This window comes from Penicillium alfredii, assembly GCF_028826965.1.
Source record: "Penicillium alfredii strain IBT 34128 chromosome Unknown utg000010l_segment0_segment0, whole genome shotgun sequence".
Classification (NCBI taxonomy): domain Eukaryota; kingdom Fungi; phylum Ascomycota; class Eurotiomycetes; order Eurotiales; family Aspergillaceae; genus Penicillium; species Penicillium alfredii.
The window spans coordinates 1,516,230-1,535,775 of NW_026622707.1; the positions used below are offsets into that span (position 1 = coordinate 1,516,230).

Sequence of the window (19,546 nt, forward strand, 5' to 3'; positions counted from 1 at the left end):
TTCTTTTTATGTTAATATATTCTATATATTTAAGGTCTCTATGTAAATAGAGAAAGAAAGATTCAAAACAGAGATTGAGTGAAATGTCATTAATGGTATATTGCACTACGGTATATCTCTACTACAGTAACCACCGCAATACTTTATTTCCAAGTCTATCGCCACTTTCTTTCTACCTTCTCTACTGCCTTACAATCCCACGAATTCAGATCGGGATACACAGTCCTATCCAATCACTTATTCCCCTGAAACATGCCCTAGTGGAAAATGACTCAAGCCACCGGCGCATTGGACCTCGGCACATCGCCCTGAAGACCTGACTCATCCGGGCTTTCGCTGGAAGTGCTCTTATCCATGTAGGAAGCACTGCAGATCTTTCGATAAGACCAAAGAGCTGAAATCGAGAGTATACTTTCTGTTCCTTGTGCTGCATAGGTCTAGACCAGGGATGATTCATGAAGAATGTCCCTGATGGAAGTATTGCTTGTAGGTCTAAAGAGTCTTGAATAATCTTAAACACTTAGAATAAAGAAATTTAAAAAGACTAGTGTTCACAAAACATGTATTAACAAAACAGAGCTATTGGTTGCATAGTATCGAGACTCGAGACTATATCAAGACTATAGTTCTAACTAACCCCCCCCCCCCCTCACATATACAACCACGAGAACAGCCTCGGGAAGAACAGGGTGCCTCAGCTATCCTCACCCGTAACATTGTCGACATGATCGCCCATCCCTGGAGAGAGAAACCATGGCAAATGGCGTGTCTCGATGCCACTCGGGATCCCTGATGCTCGTCTCGGACGTTGGCCGGGAGGTGCTTAGCTGGGCCGAGGACTGCGCGGCCGGGTCATTTTCGCCGGCTCGGACGGGGTCGATCTCACTCTACCCGCCATGACACTAACTCAATAATCACGTCCACTTGGATAGATCGCTTGCGATCTGGATGAATGCTCGAGGAAATTTTTTTCTCTCTTGAGGATCCATGGATTTCTAATTCCAAGCAGAACCTTATGGTAGCAACGGACACGGCAATTGGGACTAACCTCCAGTCTTTTGGGTCTTCCAAGGTTCGTATATAAGAGCAAACAAGAAAAGAAAAACATCAAAGCAAAACCAAATTCAAACGAGCTGCACTTCCGAACACGAACCCTCACTTCTTCATACTCATTTCTAGAATGCAGATTTTTGTTCCAATTTTCATCCACGCGTTCCCAGTACTAACCAACTTGCCTTCCTTTGAGAATCGACGACCGAAATATAAGAATCAATTCAAACATCCCGTCAATATCCCCATCAATACTTATCCTGCGCCATGACCGCCTTGTGGTACGTCTCGTACGGCGTGATGGCTCCCAGAGAGCGTCTCATGTGGGCATTGAGGATCTCCAGCCCATAAACGTAACTGGCGTTAACCCATCCGAAACTACACCCATAATCAGCATTACAGTACAATGACACACCCGACACAGACAGGAATCAAACTTACCCTTCCCGGGGAGCGCCCTTGAAATCCGTGCCCTGGTTCCCGTACTCGGCATCCACCCGGTGCGGGTCGATAGGGCGAGTCACATCGTACTTCTCGACAACCACGCCATTGAAGTCGACAAAGGCCTTGGTGATCATGTACAACCACTTATAAGCCAGTCGCTCGGCCTCGTCCTGGTACCCGTACCGCAGGAGGCCCGTCCACGCGAGCATCTGCTGCGGCGCCCAGCCATACGGGTAATCCCACTGCCGGTTCGGGCGCTCCAAGCCCACGGCGCCGCGGGACTCCTCTGTCCCCGAAACCAAGCCCCCAAAGGCTTCGAACCGGGGAAGGGCCTTCTGCACCATCTCTGCCGCCTGCGCGGGCGAGGTCAGGCCGGCCCACATGGCCCAGAACGTCGTCGCGGTCTCGTAGCCCGTGCGCTCGTGCTTGACGGTGTCGTAGTCAAAGTACATGCCCTTCTCCGGGTCCCACAGCAGCTGATCCATGCGCTGCTTGCGCCTGCGTGCTCGACGATCCCATGCAGCCGATGTTTCAAACTCGACATCCTGGGTCGAGGCAGTGCGGAACTCTACCGGGATATCCAGCTTGTCCTTGAAGTGAATGCGAATAATCCGGGCGATGTCGACCTCGTACTTGTACAGCAGCGAGTTGAGATCCACCGTGGCCAGGTTGGCGCATACTCGCTCCAGACGGTAACTGGTGTCGTGACCCGACTCACGCACGGCTCGATCATGCAGGAAATACTCGTCGAGCTCGGGCTCCTTCACTTTGCCCCAATTGTACGCCCTGACGAACTCTTCGAAAGTCATCCCGTTCTTTTCCGCATACGGGGTGAGAATATGCTTGAAGTGCGTCGGCTCCGTCTCTGGCGGCACCCCAAAGCCTTCGGGGCGATACCGCGAGAGGCCGCTGGCCGGATCCAAACGAGGCTCAGCAGCCCAGACGCTGTGGTATTCCTTTATGGCAGACAGAACGGCGTTTCGAATGAATTCCTTCGAATCGGGTTCGTTCTTGATTCTCTCATACACCCGGAGAGCCATGTCGGTGAGGAATGGGGGCTGTGATCGGGTCAGGTAGTAGGACCGATTCGCGTTCAGGATCTTGCCGTAGTGTTTGATGCAGAAGCAGAAGTTGACGACCATGCCCTTGGCAAGATCGACACGATCGCTGACGAGCAGTCCCAAGGACGCCATGTAGCTATCCCATCCGTACAGCTCATTGAATCGACCTCCCGGCACCACAAACGGCACGCCAACCAGGTCATTCTGCATGGTAGACTCATTGTACTTCTTCTGCATGGCCAATGCCAGCAGCCCCGGTTTGTCATTGAGTTTCGTCACATATTCCGGGGTGATATTGGCCTCGAGCATTTCCACGTCCAACCGCAGCTCGGGGTGATCCTTGGCAATTCGCGTGTAGTATTCAAACTGCAACGGCGCGCCCGGTGGAATATAGATTCGGGGTCGCGGGTCTGCCGTCCAGTCCTTAGGGTCTCGGCCAGCCACTTCGATGTTGGAGCCATCGATCCGCCTTGTGAGCGCCTTCCAGAAAGTGTTTTTGATCAGGCGAGAGAGCCGTGCCACTGGATTCTCGCTCAGACGCACTTCATCCAGAATGATGTGCTTGCGACCGTAGTCTTTGGCGACGGTGAGCTCCTGCAGGAGATTGGAAAGCATATACGTGCCCCGCACGTCCACCCGGTGGAAGCCAGAGGATGAGGCGGTTCCGACCGAGAGCACCTTCGGCCCGACGTCTTCAATCGTGATTTGCATATTCTTATCCGTGTCCTCCTGCTTGAGGAGAGCCTCGAGGGTTTCGTCGACCTCGATGAGGAACTTGCGGGGCTGGCCGGACGCCTCGTCTGGTCATGGAGGGTCAGTCATCGCAGCAAAACCCACCAAATTTGCAAGGGCATACCATGGCTGCCTCGTCGAGATGGAATAGTCCCAAAGAACTCTTGGATATCTTCACGGGTATAGTCGTTCAGGCTCTATAGATCAAACAGCAACAAGGAAAAAAATCAGCCCTGGGTTATCTCAGCGGGGTACCGCAGCAGCTGTGGCTGCTTACCGCTGAAAATGCGCGCCTGCGATCACCAATCCGCCCAATCGTCTCGTCATTGCCGTAGTAGACGTCTGGATGGGAGAAGGGGTCAATGGAGCCATGGCGACGGTGGCCATTTGACGAGCTCATGGTCTCGGCAGAGAGATTGAGCCCAAATCCGATTGTGCGTCACGCAGAGCGGGTACACCAACCCGGGCGAATGTCACTTATAAGCACAACCCGTGACTCGGACAGGATCTGCGTCGGTATATACCCTGGCTGGGATGTAGGAGAGGTATGGAGGGAGGCGTAGAAGTTCTGATGGCGAGGTGATTCTGTTCAACGATTTGAGGCAAGGAGCGGTGTGTTGGATGAGACAGTCTCAGGACCAACGATGTCAACGCGATGTGTGTAGTTTCTGAGATCTCGATGGAACAGAAGAATGTGTGCGATGTTGAGGATCCAGAACAATGACGGCATGCGATGATGTCGCCGCTCCACTTGGCCGATAAGCAGATAACATGCCAGAAGCGCCCCTCATCGTGATCTTGTTTTGGTGGGTGGCCCCAGCGCCCTGTACGTGGCCCTGACATCTTTGTCAACTCGACCGCCTTGACTATATGCCTGAAGAGCATTCAATTTCTGTCCTTGACCCTGTACCCTTTGCTATCTAGCCAAGGACCTCCCCCTGTATAAATCGAATTTCTTGCCCTTGAGCTACCCCAGTTGTGGGGGCCGATGTGGCGTAGAGCTCCGCTAGAAGAGGACCCCGAGGCCTTAGAAATGTCCAAGCATGTAATGATTCAGGATACAAAAAAGGGGTTTGTAGCAAATGCCCATAGTTTATTTACAAGTCCCTCCCAAAGAGCCCAGCGTCCACCGGTTGCTTAGATCTTGGCCGCAATGGCGGCGCCACCGTCCACGGCAATAGTCGAACCATTCACATACGCACCAGCCCGGCTGCTCAGGAACAAGCAAGCCCCAGCCACGTCCTGCGGGGTTCCAATGCGTCCCATAGGCACGCCAGCCTTGATAGCCTCCCCGAAAGACTTGAGCGTAGCGGCCATCATCTTGCTCTCGAATGGACCACAGGCCAAGGTGTTTGAACTGCGGAAGCCGCATTAGCCCGTCTGCCAACACACAATCAACATATCTCCAAATATACTCACGTAATGTTTCGCTTGCCTAGGTGGTTTGCCAGTACCCGGCTGAGGTGGTGCAGACCAGCCTTGCTGGAGCTGTATGCAAAGGTCTCAAGCGAGGGGACCCGCAGTCCATCGACGCTGCCGATGTTGATGATGCGACTGGGGTCGTCCGGGGCAGCCGCCTTCTCCAGGAGCGGTGTAACAAGCTGGGTCAGGTCGAAGACCCGGTGCAGGTTGAGGGTGAGGACACGGGTAAAGGCCGCGGTGGGATACTCGTCATAGGGAGCGCCCCAGTTTGAGCCGGAGTTGTTGACCAGGACGTGGAGTTCTGCAATACAATAAAACCGTAGTTAGCTCAGGCTGATCCCCCAGTTTTCTTCCTTCACTCGGCTTGCATGAAGAGACTGACTGCTTTCCCGCTTCCCCAGTTCCTCCGCCAACCTCTTCACGTCGTCATACTTGTAGAAGTCGGCCGGGATGGCATGCGCCGTGCCCTTGCCGAGCGCATTGAGCTCGCTGACTGCCTGCTCGCATGCCTTTGCATCGCGCGACGAGATATAGACAGTAGCGCCATTCACCACATAGCCCTCGGAGATCATGCGGCCGATTCCCTTGGCTCCGCCGGTGACCAGAACCACTTTGCCCTAGAAACTGGTTAGCGCTGCTCGCTCCTTCGGGTGCAAGACGACTAACCTTGACATTGAAAAGACTTTCCGAATCCATGATGACAATGCGATACAGATGAGAATGTCAAATTCCAACAAAATGATCTTATTTAAACTCGTCTCCACCGTAGCTCCCCCCGTTGCACTGCATACCCGACAGGCCGAGACTCGCAACAGCCGAGGCTCATACGGAACATTGTTGTTCCGGTAAACTGGCACTATCCCTGTTTGGGCCATAACTTAGGGCAGCGTCGTCAGGGTTTCGCGGGGCGACCTTCATTGCGCTGATGTTTGCTTGTTGCTATATAACCCCCCTGGCATTTTGAGACTTGTGTTAGAAGCTGATTTTCTTTTTCTTTTATTTTATCATGGAAGAGCTTCTGGCCAAACATCGCAAGGAGCAGAAGGATCTCCAAGGGCGGATTACCCAGAAGAAAAAGTCCGCCACCAAGAAAACCCGCAAAGGCGTTAATGATGAATGCGAGCAAATGCAGCGAGAGCTCACAGAGCGACACCAGACAGAGATTTCCCAGCTAAATGGGGAACCACTCGAGCCTGTGGAAGGTCTCGAAGATCTCAGCCTAGAAGATGGACCCTCTGCCAACGGAGAAGCGAAAGAAGAAAAAGCAGCACCGACAGAACCAGCACCCTCGAGCAGCTCTGGCCCGGATGCATCACCCGAACCCCGTTCCAAGAAACCGAATCGTCAAAAGGCCCGTCTCGCCCGCCGAGCCGCCGAACAAGCGGCCGCATCAGCCGCCGCCGCCGACGAGGCCGCGAACCAAACCGACTACAGAGGAAATGAGAAAGAAGTGATGGACGCGGTGTTCAAGCGCTTGGGATTGAAGGAAGTGGAGGTTACTCCCGACGGCCACTGTCTGTATTCTGCAATTGCGAAACAGCTGGACGGTTCCGGGCTCGGCTTGCGGCCGGACCCAAGCCGAATCGTCCTCCAGCCGGCGACACAATCTCGTATCGACACCATTGCGTCACCGCAGCATGATGGCTACCGCGCCATCCGGGCTGTGACAGCGGATTTCATCGTGGAACACAAGGATGACTTTGAGCCGTTTATGGAGGAGCCGCTGGACGTCTATGCCCGCAAGATCAAACTGACGGCTGAATGGGGTGGCCAGTTGGAGCTGCAGGCTATTGCGCGGGCATATGGCGTCGATATCAATGTCGTGCAGAGTGATGGTCGGATGGAGAAAATCGAGTCGGGCGACGACAGCCTCGACGAGGAGGAAAAGCAGCGCCGCATTATTTGGCTGGCGTACTATCGACACTCCTACGGACTCGGCGAGCACTACAACGCACTTCTCAAGCAGTCCTAAAGAAACACATCTATACAAGACAGAACTTTTGCCTTGCCATTCCTATCTGAATCCCTGGATTGGCATCGCCGGTCTTTTTATCACGACCCGACCATACAATCACCCAACCTCTACCTTTGTTTGTTTTCTTCCTGCCTGGCTTTTCTTTTCCTGAGCCTGCCGATCTAGTTACGTCGACGCCAAATCGAGACTCTGTCATGGATCACTCCCTTTTCACCCTGGCCCACCTCGTGCGTCCGCTCTGGCTGCCAATACGCCACCCGTTCCAGTCCGGATTGACTCGGCGCCCTCAAGGGGTCGTGCTTGACGACACCTTTGTTATCGTACGCGATATCCTCGCCCGGATGACTCAGGTGCTCCATGTACGCCTCCGACGAGGACGGAAAAGGCGGCCCCGGACTCTGCGGGTCCTTGTGGCGGGGGAATTCGAGACAGATCAAGTTGCCCGTCGGCGAAGGAGCCAGAAGCTGGGTGTGCCGGAGTGCCCATTGAGGTCGAAGCGACGGACTCAGAGCACAGAAGAACTGCATGGAGGGTCAGATGAGAATGGAGAGATGTGGGGGATTTGTAAATAGACAAAATATGAAAAGCATTGAACGCAGAGATCAGAGAGGTCGGCGTGCAAGGATAAGAGGAAACGCAGCTATACCGTATAATCGTAGACCACGTCAAACCCGTTCAACGGCACCCCGATCTGCTGCAACCAGGCGTCGCTGAAGAAGTCTCCTTGCACAAAGGTGACTTGTCCCCGACCGACGGTCTGGTCTCGGACCCGATACCAGCCGCTATTCTCAGCCTCTTCCTTCTTGCACGCCTCCACGGCCGTGGCACTATACTCGAGGCCGTACGCATCGTAGCCAAAGCTAGCCAGCAGGAGCACATCGACTCCTCTGCCGCAGCCGGGGACCAGGGCCTTTCGTCTGTACGACTTGCCCTGGGCATCCTCGGCGATGGGCCCGCCGATCGTGCCACGGCGCTGGACCAGCGTGTCTTCGAGAGCCGGGTTGGGGAATCCTTTGTCCCAAGGCAGATTGTCGCCCTTGTTCCAGAGTGCATCCCAGCCGTCGACATAGCGGTCTCCTTGGTACTGTGCCAGCACGGCCTGGATGTCCTTGGGCTCGAGGTTGGTTGGGCCTGTCATCTTGGGGTAGTCGATGTGGGGGGAGTTTAATTCAACACAATCTCAATCTTTCTGAAGAGGTGAAGAAAAGAGAATCACAGCAACCACACCGTCTTTCTCGACGATTGCCCTCGAAGCTTATTAATCACCTCCTTGCAGCGCACTTTAGCATCATCGAAGCTTCGTGAGGTGGGATGCGATGGATCGCCGTGTTTCTGGGGATTTCTCTCCAGATTCCTCTCATTCGCAATCCTGGCATCTGAAACACCCCCCTTTGTTGACTTCGGAATGCTGCCAAGCTGACATCCACAGGTTCAGGAGCCGAGCCTCGGGTGGACAAAGTGCCCCATTCAATTTAAGGCCAAAGCCAAGATGAGTCTATCGAGACGCCATTGAATTCATGTTCAATTGTGTCCGAGGCGCGACAACGCGGGATCTCCCGCACTCACTTTTGCCGACGGAAGACCGGCACGATGGCGCTAAATGATGACTGGCCATGAAGCACCTCAGCGGCCCACGACGCCCTGGTGAAGTCGGGGCATTTTTGGTCCCGTTGATCCCCTCTCGCCTTTTTTAGGCGAAGGCGAATCCACATCGGCTCGGTCGTCGTCGGTGCTTGTCGGTGGTTCGCATACTGAACCGAAAAAAACAGTCCCAAGTGGAACCTGTGAATCTTGACGCTTTTTTCACAAGTGCCTCATGGCCTAAAATCTTGTTGCAAATCAGAATCCGTGCCTTATCGAGTGTACTGTTCCCAGGGGGTCTGCGCCGATCTCGAAAGGTGCTTGCTTCCTGGCGTCGATCACAGAATTCACGCCTGCCGATTTTAACTTGGTTTCTTTCGTCTTTTTTCTTCTCTTTACCAAGCAGCTTTGGATTTCGCATGTATCGCTTACATCTGTACTCTTGATATCCATCCAACCGCATTGTGACATTGACGCGCAATTGCTGGCATATTCGTCCCAGTTGATCGCAGGACTCTGCGCTTCATATTGTTATTGCTCTGCAGAGCCTGGCATCTATCATTTCATGCCGATCCGCGGCTGAGTATTCTTGGGCGCAGTTGTTCACCTCAACTTGGGTTGTGAAAAGCTCACCCAAAATGCGCGACAACTCTGAGAAAGAGAACGCTGTCGCATCGGCACTAGCATCGGCAGCGCCCGGCGACAGTCATTCCGCGAACCCAGTCCAGGAAGAAGTGGATATCGACGATGCCTCTCAATCGCAGTCACGCAGCTCGAATGTTCCGGCGGGGTTTGACGAGAAACATTCCCCGGAAGAAGGTTTGCCGCCGCTACGACGCCAGTCAACGGACCTCGGCGCTCCTGTGGAGGTGCCGCGACTCCAGCGGAGAGGGTTGTTTGGGCAGTTGACATTGCTGGCGGAGATCGAAAATTCCAAGACCTATTCCCGGAGAAAGAAGTGGTTTATCACCTTCATCGTCGCCGTGGCTGGGGCAACAGCGCCAATGGGGAGCTCGATTTTCTTCCGTGAGTTCTTTGATCTGTATTGCTATCTGCTGGTACTCATCTAACGAATGTGCCACCAGCTTCCCTCTCCCAGGTAGCCCGGGAATTGGACACGACCCCGACCATCACTAACCTGTCTATCGCCTTGTACATGCTTAGCATGTCCCTCTTCCCACTATGGTGGTCGTCGTTCAGCGAGCGACTCGGACGACGAACAATATATTTGGTTTCATTTGTCCTCTTTGTGATCTTCAACTGCCTTTGTGCCATTTCCAGTTCCATCGCCATGTTGATCGTGATGCGCATGCTAAGTGGTGGTGCTTCTGCTTCAGTGCAAGCCGTCGGCGCTGGAACCATTGCTGACCTCTGGGAAACTCGAGAACGAGGACGAGCCATGAGCATCTTTTATCTGGGTCCACTATGCGGGCCGCTATTGGCACCTATTATCGGCGGTGTCCTGGCCCAACGTTGGGGCTGGCGGAGTACGTTATGGTTCCTCGCAGCATACGGTGCGGTCACTGTCATATTTATTCTTTTCGCTCTTCCGGAGACGTTGGCAGTACAGAAACCTGCGGCTCCAGAGGTCGCAGATGACGAGGACGCCCCCGTGGATCGTTCGCTCAGTCGGGTATCGTCCCGCCAGGTTGTTCGATCGACCACGAAGTGGCTCAAGTTGCTGAAGATGATCTTCATTGATCCGTTGAAGATTGTGCTTTACTTGCGATTCATTCCGGTATTGCTGAGCGTATATTATGCGAGTATCGCCTTCGGTTCACTGTATGTTTTGAACGTCAGCGTGGAGCATACCTTTGGAAAGCCACCGTATGGCTTCTCCACGATCATCGTTGGCTTGCTTTACATTCCCAACTCGTTGGGCTACTTGGTAGCCAGTGTCTTTGGCGGGCGGTGGTCGGACAAGATCATGCAACGGGAGGCAAAGAAAGCGAACCGATACGATGAGAACGGCAAGCTGGTCTATCGCCCAGAGGATCGCATGCGCGAAAATGCCTGGCTCGGTGCTTTTCTCTATCCCGCTGCCCTCATCTGGTACGGGTGGACAGCCGAAAAGGGGGTGTTCTGGCTTGTACCGGTATGTTCAATGTTCAATGCCTTGAGAGATCGAGGCCCATGTAGCTGACGATGGAATAGATGATTGCGAACTTCTTCTTTGGTATTGGCTCCATGCTCATTTTCAGCCTGGTCACCACCATGTTGACGGAATTCATGCCGAAAAAGTCTTCAGAGGGCGTGGCGCTGAACAACTTCATGCGGAACATTTTCTCTTGCGTGGGCTCTCTCGTCACAGCACCAATCATTAATGCCATTGGGAATGGATGGCTTTTCACTATTTTGGGCCTGGTCAGCTTCGCAAGCTGCTCTGTTCTTCTCGCGATGCGAGTCTTTGGTCCTCGCTGGCGCAAAAAGATGGATGACCAGATGCGGTGATTGGCTCTTGGTTTGCATTACTAGCTTGCATTTTATACCCGGCGTTCATTACATTTGGCTCTTTTGCTTCCGTCTTACGCTCGCTTCCGTTGCTATGCACGTCGGGCTTGGGAAGTATATTCATGGTTGAGTGTCCGCGTTCATTACAATCACCTTGACCTGGGTTTCTTTTGGTCATGTTTGTTTGCATTGTTTTTACAGTGGCTAGAGGAGCCTCCTTGTTGAGGATGATACGATGATACCCATTATGAAGTACATATCTATCATTAGGACCCATGAAAAGCATTAATGACGAGTCTATTCTGTGCATCTAGTATCAGCCCTTGGATGCCGAGGATCCCACCGCAAGCAATCCGGGTTGCCTCCCAAGGTTCTCGAGTTTGTTGTCATAGCCTTCTATCTGGACATCGATTGACTGAACATCAAATCCGGTGATTCGTGCATCGGAGTCGACTGGATGGCGCGTCCCGACGCTGCAGCATTCTCTGGCCTGCGCGGCATTCTCTGCGGAACGGATGCAGGATAAAGAACGAGGCAGCCAATCACCCGAAACATCCTTGGATTGCGCGGACACCTAGTGGGGTTTTATTCCCTGGATTATACATAGTCTGTGCTTCTATAGTATCTCTTTAGGAACTTGGTGGGGATTAGCGGGAGTTCGGCGGGGATTATGTGGGAAAACTATAGATGTGGGGAGGGTATCTGTTGGATGTATTCATGTATTCACAAGCTATTGTAGAGATACTAAGTTCTGAAATGTTTTTATTTTACACCTCGACAAAGCCATATCAGTCATGAGGCATGATTTATCTCTGTGTTTCTAGTACCCGGCCCTGCACAAAAAGGAGGATGCATCCATCCTATCAATTGTCATTGACTCGCAGGGCAATGCACCGAGTGTCTTGCATGTTTACTTATCGCCGGTCACCTACTTACAATTCACCCATCTCCAACACATGAACTCATCACAGATTGTCTATACATGATGAATGATATCAGAGTATAGTGTCAGTCTATACGTGGTTGCTGGTATCTGGTTGTCCGCCAATGATACAACAGTCTCTCCGACCAGGGTTAGCCCGAGAATCGCTCTTCGCGATTCGTCAGTAGACACGGGTGTATGTGGTCATGGATGCTCGGCCCGGTGCATGAAGAAGTTGGGTAGTCAGATGGGGCCCCATTTTTGGCAACATCACGGCGAAGTATCGGGAAGAACAGCACGGGCTACTCCGTGCCATACGCCATACCATAGCAAAATAGCAACCCTTCTCGGGAACTGGGTGGCCATGCATGTGCAGCTCTTCTCGGACTCGGGACAGATAATTGAGGGTGAGATCGGCCTTGCGATTGTGTGTCACAATTGGAATGAATCATCATGGTCTGCCCGAGAAAAGGCCACCTCCATCAGATTAGCCTAACTGTGCCCCCGCTCAATTGTTTTCTTTGGGCGGGAGATGCAGGGAACTCTTGTAATGTCAGTGAGAGGGACGCGTGGTGTGTTCGGAGTGGAAGACGATGCGGCGTCACCTGATCTTCCCTCGTTTCTCGACTGAACACAACCTTGGAACACTTTCTTTCCTGCAATCATCACGATGCGCCGTGACACACAGGTTTGATCGCCATTCCAACCGATTCCCTTACAGAGTGTACAGTTGGGCTGTTCGGAGGGAAAGGATCGCCCTGCTGAATTGTCGGTGTCTGAGTGGAGCGATGAGTCTTTCTCCATCCGCCTCATTTCGTGTTGTCTAACGGGGCGAAGGAAGAAAAGGAAAAAAAAAAAAAAACAAAACAAAAACAGATCCGCCAATTGCCCAAACCCTCTTGGGTAATGGTCCTTTCTGACAGTGCAAGCATCCCATTTTACCGCCGTTACCGGGGACGTTGGGCACACATCGACTGCATCACTTTGGTCGATGCCCTCGCACAGAAAACAACTGCAGGCGTTCTCTCGGCGTGGATCACTCGAACCCCCCGTTCGACCCACTTTTGGGTTGTTGTTTTTTTCTCTCGCTTTCTACAAGTCGAATCTGTACGGTACACGATACCACCAAGTTTAATTTTAAGAGGAACAAAAAAAAAATAATACACAGAATCAATTGACCGGTGGCTCCACTCACCAGACCCATCTTCTCCATGCTGGTGCAGCACAGCTTTTCCTATCTGGACCAATTTGGGCTCCCAATTCCCAATTCTCGTTCTCCATTGCTGCTTGCGCCTGCAGGTGGAGATCGTGCTGCTCTCACCCGGCCCTAATCAAGGACCGGGCCCTTCACTGTCCGCCATGCCGGCCACCGCATGGAGACCGAAAGCGACGTGGCCCAATGGCACGCAATGGCATCGGGCAAGGTCACTGATGACGTTCAGAGAGAGCCCAATACCGCGCCCTGCAGTTCGCTGTTGTTCTCTACTGACCGGATAGCGGACGAACTATTATACGCTGCCTCACGATGCCCATCCAATCCCGACTTCCCCATGGTAACCATATTGAAAAGAAACAAGCATATGCTTCTTTCCCATTTGGTTTTCTAATACATGAAGGAACCCTGCTCTGAACCTGTCCACTCTCGTCCGTTTTCGTTCCCTTTCTCTTTTCCTCTACCCTCTTACTCTTCCCCCATCCTTTTCCCCCCCATTTCCTTTTCCCTTGCTGCACCAGACAGCTTGCCCTTGCATCGAGCCCGACGTCAAGCTTGTCATTCTCTCATTGTTCCGTCCTCGCCTCACGTCTCACGCGCTCTCGCCCAGTCAGCAATCGCCCGCATTCCTCCCCACCCCGCCTTGGTATATGATACGTCATTGATATATCGAGGATATGCCGGGCAAAGGAAAGAAAAAGAAGAATAAGAACAACAATCCTGCCAACCGTCCTCCCCTCGGTTCTGCTGCCACCCCGAACCCAGAGGCCCCCGACATCAGCGAGCCAGCCCTAGAGCCGGCGGCCGGAGGTGCCGAAGATGAAGCAACAGTCGTTCCAGTACGCACAGCTCCCTCAGTTTAAATATCAGAGCTTCGAGCGTCAATATCAGACATTCGATCGAAATACTTTGCAATTTTCTTATTATCCCACCTATACTGTCGACCCTCTGACCGCGGGCAAGGACCAGGTCAACAATGAGCCCAGTGCCTACGAACCGGAAAAGGGCCCTGCCCCCGATGAGCCCGTAGCAGAGCCTAGTAGCTCCCCGGATGAGAGCTCGGCTACTCCAGATCCTGCAGGTATGTGCAATCCATTGATTGATAAATGGTTCAGATATCATGAAAAGAAAGGTGGTGGATGGAATATTGCAGATACTCATTAGGAATATAGAATCCTCCGAGGCAACGACGCCGCCAGCAGAGAGTGAATCTAACGATGCGGCTCCCGCAGACGCAAAGGAGGAACTCAAGGATGCCCCTGAAGGCGAAGAGTCTGCACTAAGCGCTGAACCCGCCGCAGATCCCGCCACAGAGGACGAGGAGAAGCCTAATGAAGCCCCTGAAGAGCCAGCCGCAGAGGCCACCAAACCTGTTGAGCCCGAAATGGGCGATGAGAATTCTCCGCCGGCAGAGGCGGACGATGCACCGAAGAAAGACGACGGAAGCGGCAACAATGGTTGGCCACTATTGTGATTGGATACGTTTATCATCACTGACAATCTTCATAGACGACGACTTTCCCGAGTGTGATCCCGAAGCGGAGCTCGACAAGGTAGAGGCTGAGAAAGAGGCAGCTGCTAAAGAAGCGGCTGAAGACGCCGAAGCCGAGAAAGGTGAAGACGCAGCACAGGCCGAGGAAGCACCTACGCCATCAGATGGCGACAAATACGACGCCCCAGCAGACGATGCCCCAGCCGAAGGCAAAGAAGAAGAACCAGCAGCAGGAGCGAATCCACCGGCCGGTGATGAGGAAACAGCTCTCAGCAACCTAGACGATGTCCCTCAAGTTGAAGCCCCGCAACACGACCCACCGGCAGCAGAGCCGGCAGATGATTCTCAGCCTCCGGACGATTCTGCCGAGCCTGGGAAGGACACTGCTGGTAATTCACCCGAAGCAGAAACCAAGGCAGAAGAGCCACCAGCCCCAGCCGAGGCAGAGCAACCGTCAACCGAAGAGGCAGCCCCCCGGAAGAACAGGAACAGGCCCCCGAAGAAAAGCCAGCAGAGGAAAAGGTAGAGGAGCAGCCGAAAAAGAAGGGCAAGAAGGGTAAGAAAGAGAAGGCCAAAAAGGATAAGAAGGGAAAGGCTGCAAAGTCTGAGCCCGAACCTGAGCCCGAACCTACACCTGAGCCAGCTGCCGCGGAGCCTGAGCCGGCGGCAGAACCTGAGCCCGAACCAGAGCAGCCTGCTTCGATTGAGGCTGCTGATGCTCCGTCCCCCGATGAGGCACCAGAGAAACCGACAGAACCGGAAGGACAGGCTGCTGAGCCAGAGGCTAAACCCGAAGAGGCCGCAGCAGATCCTGCTGAGGATGCTCCGCCTACAGAAGAAGAGCGTGCCAGGGAACCAGAGGCCACGCCAGCCGACGACAAATCCGCCCCTGAGGCTGCTGAAGAAAAGACCGATGCTGCTGCGGCTGATCCCGTTGACGAAGCCCCGAAAGAAGTGCCTACAGAGGAAACACCTGTAGCAGAGGAGGCACTAACGCCAGCGGAAGAGCCGGAGCCGGAGCCAGAACCCAAGTCCGAACCTGAACCGCAGCCAGATGCAGCCGAAAATGTACCGACTGAAGCGGAGAAACCCACGGCAGAAGAGACTTCGGAAGATCCAGCTGCAGAAAAGGCACCCGAGGAGCCAGAGGTGGCGGATGCAACCCCCACAGAGGAGCTGGCTCCTGTAGAGGAAGCACCCACTGCAGTGACAGAACCCATCGAGGAGAAGCCGGTTGAGGTGGCACCGAAAGAGGAGCCAGAGGCGCCGCCAGCAACCGACGTACCCGAAAGCGAGCTGGCCGCTGCTGATGAACCCGCCAACGATGGTCCCGCTGGTGCAGAACCTGCCGAGGAGCCTGCTGTAAAGGAGCCACCGACTGAGGACGCTTCAGAAGAGCCTGCTCAGGAGAACCCGGTTGTCGAAGAGCCCACTGTCGTGGAAACTGCTCCAAGCCCTCCAGCTGAAGAACCTGCTGCTGCTGTCGAGGAACCCGCGGCCGATGCGCCAGCTCCTGAAGAACCTGCAGCAGAGGAGCCTCCTGCCGACAAAGAGCCCCCTGCAGAAGAAAAACCAGCGGCAGCCCCGGAAGAACAACCATCAACTGCAAGCACCCCAGACGCTCCAACCGAAGAAGCAACTCAAGAGCCTACTCCTGAGTCGGAAGCAACTGAGCCAGTCGCGCACGCACCTGTGGAGCCACCTGCGGAAGAAGAAGCAGAGGCCCCTGCTAGCGCCTCTGCTGAAGAAGCACCTTCTGAGTCTCAGCCTGTGGAGGCACCCGCTCAAGTTAGCCCTGAAGAAGCTCCAGCTGCAGCCGAGGAGGCTCCAAAGGAGGCCCCACAAGAGGATGCACCTGCCCCTGAAATTCCGCCTGAAGACGTGGCTCCTGCTGAAGCTGCATCCGAAGAGGCACCAGCAGATGCGCCTGCCCCCGAGGAGCCAGCATCAGAAGCCGACGCAGCCCAAGAAGCCCCCGCCGAAGAGCAACCAGCGGAGGATCCAGCTCCTGCTGAGGCTCCTGCTGAGGCAACTCCGGCTGTTGAAGAACCTGCACCCGAGGAGACGCCTGCATCAGCAGATCCCGCGCCAGAGGAAGTCATTGCTGGTGCAGAAGTACCCCGCGAGGAGCCCGCCGAAGAACCCACCGAGGCATCAACCGAAAGGCGTAACTCGCGGCGCCGCAAGCGGCGGTCCACCTACGTGGAGCGCGAGCGCCGCCACTCCAAGACCTCATCTGAAGGGCGCCGGGATCAGCTTCGGCGCCAGAAGAGCGAACGTGGCCTATTCACCAACCGATGGGCCAAGGCTCTGGAAGAGGCCCGGAGGCAGCACGACGAAAAGGTTCGAGCCGACACGCACAGCCAGAGAAAGCAACGCGCACTAGTCGTCGAGCGAGAGCGCAGCGGCGTCCCACCATCCGAGAAGCCGAGACGCTCTGAGCGCGCCGCTGCAAAGGAGCGGGACGCAGACTTCATTGAAACTAAGCCTCGTCGCCGTTCGTCTGATGATCACTCGGCAGAAAGCCAAGCGCGAGAGCAGGCCCGTTCCTCCAAACCTCCGGCGTCCTCGAAGGGGGCCCCGGTCCCGGCACCCAAACCCCGTGCGTTCCTGCGATACATGACTAACGGCCAGTCGGATACCAACGGGCCTCTTCTGCGCGTGAACACCACCAAAGCCGCCGCCCCGGCACCCGAGAAGCCGCGGCGCGCCTCAACAAGTCATAGTCACGGCAGCGGCCGTCACGAGCGTCCGTCGAGCGAAGAGAAACGCTCCAGTGGCCGGTCCAGTGGATCTCATTCTCGGCACGACGACGACAACTCCCGGCACGAGGCTTCCAAATCGCGGAGACGCGCCCCCGACGAGTCGGGACACAGCAAGCCGCGGGAGCGAGAGAGAAAGCCTGAGAGCTCCCGTCGCCAGCACCAGCACCCAAGCGGCCGCGAGCAGAGGACTCATCATCGCCGGCACCGGCGTGAGGAGTCCCCGCCTCCGCCGCCGCGGGAGGATTCGAAGCTGAAGGGAATTTGGAGAGCCATTACTGCTTATTAAATCTTATGTGAGAATAGAAGGAGTTAGGGAGATATAGGGGAGAGAGATAGAGAGAGAGAGAGAGAGAGAGACACTGTGTGTGTGTGATATTCGATTCTATTTCAACCTTGTCTTTTCACTATTTATTTTGGAGGATGGTGCGTTTGGGAATTGCATGAGGAGCGAGGAGCGGTGCATTACAGGTGTCTCTTTGTCTATTTGTGCTCAGCGCACCCTGACGACCCTCTTCGGTCGGAGCATTTTCCTTTTATACAGACTGGTGATCGAGTATTGTTCAATATATGATATATGATATGTGCACTTCTGCTGTCTTTGAATAGATACTGAATCTATCATACTCTCATAGCCAAGAGGAATTGAGCAAGACCATGCAGAATAGAGAATACCTCGTGGCAATAGACAGATCTGATATGTACAACACCATAGACATCATTAAAGCATATGCCAGTTGCGCTCCCAAAAAAGGGAGCCAATGCAAATAAATGCAAAATGTAGACGCTAAATATCACAGTCAGAGGCAAGTTTGTAATAGCAATCGAGGAAAGGATGCGACACATCTCTGCACTAAGCCATGATTTCAAGCCTCAGCCTTCGCAGGAATGACTCTCGAGCACCAGCCACACCAGGCCCGATGAAGTCCGCCTTCTTCGCGGACCAAATAGCGGCCCGTCTCACGCTCGTCCTCATACTCAACCACACAAGCGCCAACGGTGACACGCTTTTTCGCCTTGTGTTTGACTACGCCCCCGAGCCCGATGACTTCCTGCCGGAAATAGCCCGGTTCCTCGTCATCATGGCTGTCAGTTGATAAGAAGTCCGGATGATGGGAGTTATGATGATGGTGATGTTGGTGGAGATGCGACGGATGGCCGGGAGGGCTATGGGCCGGGCTACTGGTCTCACTGGGCCCTTCGTCGGCCTCGCAGTCAACTTCGAGCTCGATCTCCTGTGCGGCTAGACACGCTTCGCCGCGGCCGCATTTGACGCCCTGGCAGCCCTCGCCGATACCCGTGCCGAGACCGCCGCCAAGATAGGTGCTGTAGCGGGTCCGCCACGCCCAGACGCGTCGGTAGGTGGTGTCGCTGCTGCGCAGGGTCTGGCCGCATGGGGTGCACAGCCAGACGGTATCTTCGCAGGTGCAGGCACTGCGGGCGAACGCGGCCGCAGTATCCGCGTGCCAGCGGTCTTCTAGAGGGTCGGTCGGGTCGATGGCGCGATAACTAAGATGGCAGGCGAGGGGCGAGGTGCCGCAGGTGCGGCAGAGCCGGCGAATTCGGTTCTTGAGAGTCGCTGCAGAGGGGGGTTTGACGGTGCAGTTCTGTGAAATGGTGGCGGTTAGCCTCGGAGGCTGGTAGTTTAAGAATTAGAAGCCTTACTCTACAAACGACCCGGGCGCAACGCCGACACTCGCCCACCATATCGCGTGCGCATTTGCCCACTTTCCCCCGCGTCATGCGCCCAGTGTCTGCACTGCCCCGGCTGAGCAGCTGTAAGACCGACTTCACGCTGCTAGGGAGTACAGCGTCGCCGTCCAGCATCTCAGCCAGCGTTTCCACGTATTCATTCTCGCAACGGAGGGTCTCTCGCACGAGCTGCTGGCGGAACGGCGCGAGATTTACATGGAACTGGCGGCAGGTCCGCGACAGAGCGTGGAGAGTATTAAGATCGACAGCGCGGGCGATTTCCTTCACGATTCTAGATAATTCACGCGAGAAATTAGAAAATGGATTGAAAACAATAATGATTTTTTGAGGGAAATGATCGCTGCAAAACATACGGATAGCAACTCAAGGCCGCCGAGAAGGCGTTCCGGTTGGGGTTCACGTCCGGGAATATCTCTGGATGCGAGGCACACGCCTCGTCCTCCGACGATGTCGGCGAGGGCAAGAGTTCGGGCGGGTCCGCAGCGGGGACGGGAGCCAGTATCAGCGGGAATGGCTTCTCCGTAGGTCCATGATGCTCCAAGGCATCTTGGTCGAGGTCGACAAACACCACCATGCTGCTGCTGCCATCAGAGGCGGAGATGGGATGAATCAGCTCATCAGATAAGATGGACAAGCCCGGCGCTTCTTATAGGATGGGGTCAAGGGGCCAGAGAGGGTCCTTAAATCCAGGAGTCCCGAGGTGGGATGATGTGAAATGAGGGATTTCA

At 54.5% G+C, this 19,546-nt stretch overlaps 8 protein-coding genes across 8 annotated transcripts; 4 read left to right on the forward strand and 4 right to left on the reverse strand.

Moving 5' to 3' along the window:
- Nucleotides 1–1,298: 1,298 nt before the first annotated feature.
- Nucleotides 1,299–3,687, reverse strand: NUU61_008125 (alpha,alpha-trehalase; the record flags this gene model as incomplete). The annotated part of the gene is made up of 4 exons (XM_056658650.1): nucleotides 1,299–1,428; nucleotides 1,492–3,355; nucleotides 3,412–3,484; nucleotides 3,565–3,687. The coding sequence occupies 4 exons, from the start codon at nucleotides 3,685–3,687 to the stop codon at nucleotides 1,299–1,301; spliced, it is 2,190 nt and encodes a 729-aa protein (XP_056508943.1).
- A 737-nt stretch (nucleotides 3,688–4,424) lies between these two features.
- On the reverse strand, nucleotides 4,425–5,405 carry NUU61_008126 (short chain dehydrogenase/reductase family; the record flags this gene model as incomplete). Its single annotated transcript, XM_056658651.1, has 4 exons — nucleotides 4,425–4,644; nucleotides 4,707–5,010; nucleotides 5,092–5,326; nucleotides 5,376–5,405. 4 exons carry the CDS (start codon nucleotides 5,403–5,405, stop codon nucleotides 4,425–4,427), a joined length of 789 nt encoding a protein of 262 aa, XP_056508944.1.
- Nucleotides 5,406–5,715: 310 nt separating this feature from the next.
- NUU61_008127 (deubiquitinase OTU2) lies at nucleotides 5,716–6,681 on the forward strand (the record flags this gene model as incomplete). Its single annotated transcript, XM_056658652.1, has 1 exon — nucleotides 5,716–6,681. The coding sequence occupies one exon, from the start codon at nucleotides 5,716–5,718 to the stop codon at nucleotides 6,679–6,681; it is 966 nt and encodes a 321-aa protein (XP_056508945.1).
- Nucleotides 6,682–6,845: 164 nt separating this feature from the next.
- NUU61_008128 (putative thiol methyltransferase) lies at nucleotides 6,846–7,822 on the reverse strand (the record flags this gene model as incomplete). The annotated part of the gene is made up of 2 exons (XM_056658653.1): nucleotides 6,846–7,205; nucleotides 7,331–7,822. 2 exons carry the CDS (start codon nucleotides 7,820–7,822, stop codon nucleotides 6,846–6,848), a joined length of 852 nt encoding a protein of 283 aa, XP_056508946.1.
- Nucleotides 7,823–8,903: 1,081 nt separating this feature from the next.
- Nucleotides 8,904–10,716, forward strand: NUU61_008129 (MFS transporter; the record flags this gene model as incomplete). The annotated part of the gene is made up of 3 exons (XM_056658654.1): nucleotides 8,904–9,291; nucleotides 9,351–10,360; nucleotides 10,420–10,716. The coding sequence occupies 3 exons, from the start codon at nucleotides 8,904–8,906 to the stop codon at nucleotides 10,714–10,716; spliced, it is 1,695 nt and encodes a 564-aa protein (XP_056508947.1).
- A 2,954-nt stretch (nucleotides 10,717–13,670) lies between these two features.
- NUU61_008130 (uncharacterized protein) lies at nucleotides 13,671–14,325 on the forward strand (the record flags this gene model as incomplete). Its single annotated transcript, XM_056658655.1, has 2 exons — nucleotides 13,671–13,932; nucleotides 14,024–14,325. The coding sequence occupies 2 exons, from the start codon at nucleotides 13,671–13,673 to the stop codon at nucleotides 14,323–14,325; spliced, it is 564 nt and encodes a 187-aa protein (XP_056508948.1).
- A 302-nt stretch (nucleotides 14,326–14,627) lies between these two features.
- On the forward strand, nucleotides 14,628–17,394 carry NUU61_008131 (PE repeat family protein; the record flags this gene model as incomplete). Its single annotated transcript, XM_056658656.1, has 2 exons — nucleotides 14,628–14,732; nucleotides 14,830–17,394. 2 exons carry the CDS (start codon nucleotides 14,628–14,630, stop codon nucleotides 17,392–17,394), a joined length of 2,670 nt encoding a protein of 889 aa, XP_056508949.1.
- Nucleotides 17,395–17,971: 577 nt separating this feature from the next.
- Nucleotides 17,972–19,392, reverse strand: NUU61_008132 (uncharacterized protein; the record flags this gene model as incomplete). The annotated part of the gene is made up of 3 exons (XM_056658657.1): nucleotides 17,972–18,742; nucleotides 18,783–19,089; nucleotides 19,172–19,392. The coding sequence occupies 3 exons, from the start codon at nucleotides 19,390–19,392 to the stop codon at nucleotides 17,972–17,974; spliced, it is 1,299 nt and encodes a 432-aa protein (XP_056508950.1).
- Nucleotides 19,393–19,546: the final 154 nt, after the last annotated feature.